The sequence below is a fragment of the Phyllobates terribilis genome, unplaced genomic scaffold (genome assembly GCF_046119375.1).
Source record: "Phyllobates terribilis strain yellow unplaced genomic scaffold, ASM4611937v1 Scaffold_11__3_contigs__length_659146591, whole genome shotgun sequence".
In the NCBI taxonomy this organism is placed as follows: Eukaryota; Metazoa; Chordata; class Amphibia; order Anura; family Dendrobatidae; genus Phyllobates; species Phyllobates terribilis.
In genome coordinates, this window is record NW_027362771.1 from 473,386,229 (window position 1) to 473,392,228 (window position 6,000).

At 41.8% G+C, this 6,000-nt stretch overlaps 1 protein-coding gene across 8 annotated transcripts in view; it reads left to right on the plus strand.

Annotated features, from left to right (window-relative positions):
* Positions 1–3,261, plus strand: part of CERS3 (ceramide synthase 3) — a 282,807-nt gene extending 279,546 nt beyond the window's left edge. For all 8 annotated transcript variants that reach the window (XM_073653361.1, XM_073653363.1, XM_073653360.1 and 5 more), the window contains one exon: positions 2,676–3,261. In XM_073653361.1, the coding sequence (XP_073509462.1) occupies positions 2,676–2,792 (117 nt within the window). In that variant the 3' untranslated portion in view covers positions 2,793–3,261. The remainder of the gene's footprint in view (positions 1–2,675) is intronic.
* The last annotated feature ends 2,739 nt before the right edge of the window (positions 3,262–6,000 follow it).

Genomic DNA, 6,000 nt, shown 5'->3' on the forward strand with positions numbered 1-6,000 from the left:
TGTACTTGGACATGTGAAATTGGCCATAGAATTTATGTGTACTCTATATATTTTTTTACAGTGATCAAAAACGAGTTTTTCAAACCGAAACTGCTTAAAAAAAGTATTTTTTTTTTTTTTTTGGCCTTTTTTTTGTTTTGTTCGTTTACTGAAGTGTTTTGTTAACCTTTTTTCTTTGGCATTTTTTGCAAACATTTTTATATTTTGGTGATTTTCAGGCACTTTTTAAATCTTATTAAAGCACTGAATAAAACACTATTGATTTTTTTAGCCGAAAACTCTCACAAAACATTGCCAAGGTGTCTACTAGGAATTGTTTTAGACTTCCCTTTGACTTCTATCGTAAAGTATGGAGCATCTTTCTTGTAGAAATGTCTGAAGAAAGGTTTGCTCACTTCTTTTAACCACTTGTTGTTTTGTAAACCTAAAGCAGTTAAAAGATGCCCACAAGTCTGAACATTTGAGCAACAAAGTGGTTTTACAATAGAAATAAATTGGAAGAGTCGAGCATTTTCTGAGCAACTTTTGAGACCTCTTTTGGAGCGAACACATTGTGTGAACATATCCTAATACTGTGTTCTAGAGAGGCAACATGGCAGATGATTAACTGCTTGTGTCTCTATGTGCCTGGGGCCTAAAACTTGATAACTAATCCCAGCAGCGGTCTATATGGCAGTCTGGCAGTAAAATCAATCCCCGATAAGATGGAGTTTTCTTACAGTCTTGCTCATTTTAAATATTCGGAACACTGGATTGCTCCACATGTGAACGGTACAATGGAGGTAAGAATTGTTACATATTTTTGGGCAGCTTCGGCCAGCAAGACTTCATTCATATAAGAGCAGCAGTGTCTAGGAGGCACATGTGGCTTGCGATACAATCATTCAGCGGCCACATTTTAAAACTTTCTGGACACAAGAGATTGCACAACGTCTCGCGTCCTTATCAGGTTCCTGTAACAAGCCACGTTGTGTTCTGTGCCTGGGCAGGTTAATCAACGGTGTCTAACAAAATGCAGCTTTCGTTTACTAAGCTGCTCGGGATAATTGAAAGTTTCATTCTGAATGGTCGCTATGAGCAACAAAGAGAGTTTTCAGAAATGATATTAAGTGAAATTGTAAATTTCCTGACTTCCCCTTCTATTGGGGCCAATATTCAGGGCTGGGGGAACAAAGCCCCCTGCATGTGCAGGCATCCAGAGGCTTATGCTCTCGCTCTTTGTATATGTGCCAAGTGAGGATTTAAAAGCAGAGTTTTGCAATAAGCCACAGATCTTACACGAGCCAAGCACTGCCAGCAGGAAACTTACCAGCTCTGCGAGAAGAAGAAAAGAATGTTCTGCATTCAGCAGCCTCTGCGGGAATGACGTGCTCATCTGTAGAAGGCCACGATGCCACTTGTTTCAGCATATCCTCCACTTTACAACTTTGGTAGCTCCCTCTCACCTAAAAGCGCTGCCTTAGTGACCGTCTCTAGCACAGGGGTTTGAACGTTGTGACACCCAGCAAAGCTAGAAAGGTGCTGCCATATGGATACTAAGTTGCACTGTACTTTCCTAGTACCCATACCTTTTCGTTCTAAGAAAAGTTCAGGGGTGAAAATAGTCAGAACCCTGCCAATCAGACATTGGTACTATGCCACCAGTGTCTGATGAAACTAAATGGTACATTTACCTTTTGACAAACCTACAAGAAGATAAAAAATAATGCCCGGTAATGAGTCTTGTGACTGTGTCAATGGACGTGATCAGGACCGCCTTTCAGCCTGTGGATCTACACCATTCGTGTCTAAATTCCAGCCAGCAGAGATCTTGAAAATAGGGAAGAAGTTGTTATTAAAAATATATTAGACCTAAGCAGAAGTTTCCATTATGCAATTGATTTTTCATTTACAGAAAAGTAGAATAGTATCTCATTTGTACGAGCTGTCCTGCACTTTATGGGATTGCTCAGGTTCAGATGTGCGTATTGCCGGCAGTTTTGTGCTCCTGTATTATTGATCCAACTCCGGCAACACCAGGGGTCCGAGTACTTGAACGGACACCTTTATAGATCCCAATTAAGCTGTTAGTTTGGGTCCTTAAACCAGTTATTGGGCCGGTACCTGCATGTGTAAACGGGGCAGAAATGTGCTTGGAATACACTTGTCTAAAGCTGGCTGCTGGGCCTTATCCAGGGGTTTATTATTTTATGTATGTGAAAAAAAACATCAATGTTTGGTCCATGTGTCCTTTTTTACCATAAGTGTTTTAATCAGTGATTTTCTTGTATTAAAAAATAATAATAAAAAAAATGAAGCTTCTCCTATACATTATAATGTTAAAAAATGGCCAGTACACGGATTGCACACTGATGGCATTAATAAAAATGGCCAGTACATGGATTGCACACTGATGGCATCTGTGCTGGCTGTAATGTTCAAGGACCTGTAGACTTGCCATGGCAATTTTGATCCGAGACTCTGATCAAAATCCGACATGTCACTATGTTTTTATGCTGACTACTCATTCCATGAAAATACATGAATATGTGAACATCCCCATAGATTGTAATGTATATGTGTTTGATCAAGTTAAAATGCAGACAGAACTCGACACACGTCTGCATGAGCCCCTAGCTTAATATTTCTACTCCCGGGTAAACCTGTTATAAACCACTCTTCCTATCCTTGTGCAGATGTCTGGTGATGATCGAAGTGACAATGAAGAAGAAGACAGTGAAGAAAATGAGGAGCAGCCATTATCCAATGGGGACGGCAAGAAGCGGATCATAAACGGGCAGCACGACCGCTAGGTTTGCTGCTCATTATCAGAAGTCGCACCCCAACCCTAATAAACCAGAGAATAAAAAGTAAAGGATCGTTGCTGGATTTTTAGTCAGCCATGCAGCAGGGGACGGGGGCAGCGGACTACAGCAGGATGGGCACCACTGATCAGAAGGTGCAGGGTCCTTTTTCTTTAGGACCAAATATGTTTGAGACAAGGTCCAGCCAACTTTCAGTTCCAAAACCTATAAACCTTAAAAAGAAGAAAAATCCACCTAAAGTGACCGCTCGTTCTTTATGCTTTAGATGAAAATTTTTAAACAATGACATTTTCAGCTGGAGGAGACACCAGGAGACAGTACTGTGTCAGCGTCTCCTCTACAGGGTAATTTACACAATGTGCCTGTGTGGTGGGGCGGGATTCTTACAGTGTATTCCAGAAAGCAAATAGATCTGATGCCAACTCTGGCTGACAGCAGCCTCGCAGCAGCTTGGAAACAGTCTCTTCATTTTTCCTTTTCGGATACAAACTCTGAGGAATGGGACTACAAGCGATTGCACTAAACCCTGGTTACCACTCCTGTGGTTATTGCACAAGAGGGTTAACTTTGGAGTGCACTGAAGACGATGACGCGGTATCCCCACCTCCTCCTTGCCTCTATTTATACCACATACGGGAACACAAGAGGAGCTCTGTGTATAATACACACCAGATTAACCGTGCGCATGCTGTGACCTCATACTTCAGTTGTGTGCGGGGGGGTGGAGGGCGGCAGGATAACTCTCCGCGTCTATCCCAGCGACGACCACAGGAAGCGCTAGCTGATCCTTCTGCCATTGACACACATCACTGCTGTGCCTGCTTATAACAAACAGCAAAGGACGTAGGTCTTTTACTACATATGCAACTTTTTAAGGACTTTTAGTTGGTATTCTAGCCAAAGATGTGTGGTTCATGCCGAGAGAGGAGAGGTGGCACCCTAATAGCTTTAATGCATACATATCACAGTATATTTTCTGTCTAACTACAGCCTATTTCTAAAGCCCATAGTAGCTACCTGCCTATATCGGCTCCACGTGGCGCTTTTAGCCACGTCTTCTCTTCTTCTATAGCTCCCGTTAATAAAGCTCTTTTATACAGTTTGTAGTGACGCGCTGCCTTAATGTACATGTCTTGTAAAGCAGGATCAGCTGCTGGTAGATGCATATTTTACCAAGCAGTATCCCCCCAAATACAAACACAAGTTCCACATCAGGTTATTATGCAGCCAAGTTTCTAAAGACCAAATCTGGAGGGAATTAACTGTACACGTGTTACCTGCAGTGGACTGGCCTGGATACACGTGGTTAATGCCAGTCCTAAATATTCTTTACACACACTAATTTTGTACCTTTTATTGTCTACGTGAAAAAAAAAAAAAGAACCTCCACAAAAATAATAAAGCATTGGATTTTACCTGGTTTATTGGCACGGTGTGGTAATTCAGCAATATTTCTGGACTTTACAAAGCATTATCTGCTTATAGTCAATTTCCAATGCCCTAATTCAAAGTATTATCTTCATTTCATGTGTGCTTATATCACTCACATTCACTACCAGATCCTAGTCCCATTATGCTCTTTCTAGGTTTTCCATGATTTAGGCAATTAGTGTTTGATTAGTGTGAGACTGCTCCCCCCCCCCCCAAAGCTTCTCCTCGCACCCCTTTCCCAGAATTGCACTCTAAAACCAGTCTGAGTATGCACCGCCATGTTCAGAATGGTCACATTTCTCCTGACCCGAACTCAACATCCTCCATAGACAAATATGAAGATGTTCAATTCAGATCAGGAGACTCGCAATCAATCCAGAGATCTCAGTCCCTAATTTTACAGTGAACATCGCATGTGTGTGAATCTAGTCATTCAGACGTCTGTGGATTTCAGTCCAATATTGGACCGCAATGCATGGACTGGCTGACGATCTCCCGCCCCGAGCTTGACAGCTTCATAGAAATATATGAAGCTGTCACACTCTGGTCAAGAGACCCACGGCCAGTCCATGCATTGGTGATCCGTTCTCAGACCAGTTGGCACGGACGTCTGAATGAGCCTTTAGCGTACAAGGGTAAGATATGCTGTGTATTTTAACAGCAGATTTGCACTGGTAAAATCCACAGAAGGTTAACGTATCGGGCAAATGTATCTGGTATTAAAAAGTCATCCAAATACTGCAAATGTTTCTGGGTGGAAATCATACTTTTGTTGTGGATTTACAAATCTGCAGCATGTCAATTTCTGTGGTCGATTTTACCACTGTCGATGCGGGGTGACAACGGCCACTAAATATGCATGTAGCGCACAGATTTTGCGGCTGATCCACTGTTAAATCCACCTTGGGTGGACTTTTCGCTATAGGGGTTTAACAAGCAGAAAAAAAGTTTAGATGTGTTTTAAAGTGAAAATGAATGAAACTTCCAAATATAATTAAATATGAGCTTTTAGTGGCTCCTTTTCTGGCTTCCTCTCCCCTCTGTGTGTCAATGATGTAATGCATAGGGGTGCTGGCTGTCTACCAATAGCGAGAGGGAGAGGTGGCTGTTCTCTACTGTGTCCATGTGACGCTGCCATGACTTGAGACCAGGACCGATTCACTATATGGACACCTGCACATTACATGTACAGGAGCCTTTATCACATCCCAGTATACATTCGTAGGCATTATTATAGAATTGGTCCTCCATTGCAGGTAAAAAATACTCCCACTCTTCTGGGAAAGTTTTCTATAAGATCTGGAAATTTGTGCCTACTCATCCAGTAGAGAATTTGTCAGGTCAGATGCTACTGTTGGATGAGAGGGCCTAGCTCAAAATATCTGTTTTAATTCATCCCAAAATATGCTAGATAGGGGTTGAGTTGAGGTCTCTGTGTGGGTCAGTGAAGTTCTTCCGCACCAAACTCCCCCAACAATGACTTTATGGACTTTGCTTTGTGCATCGGGGTACAGTCATGATGGAACAGAAACAGGCCTTTCCCAAACTGTCCCCACAAGTTAAAAACAACAACTGTCCAAATGTGTTGGTGTGCTGAAGCCTTAAAGAGTAACCACCATTTTAATTTTTATTTTCTAAATCAATAGTCCTCATGAAATTAAGCAACTTTGTAACATTTTATCAAAGAAATCTGCTTCCCCCCAGATTGAGTTTTTATTCTCAATTCTGTAAAGTCTGTGAAATCTGTATCCAGTGAAGACAGATC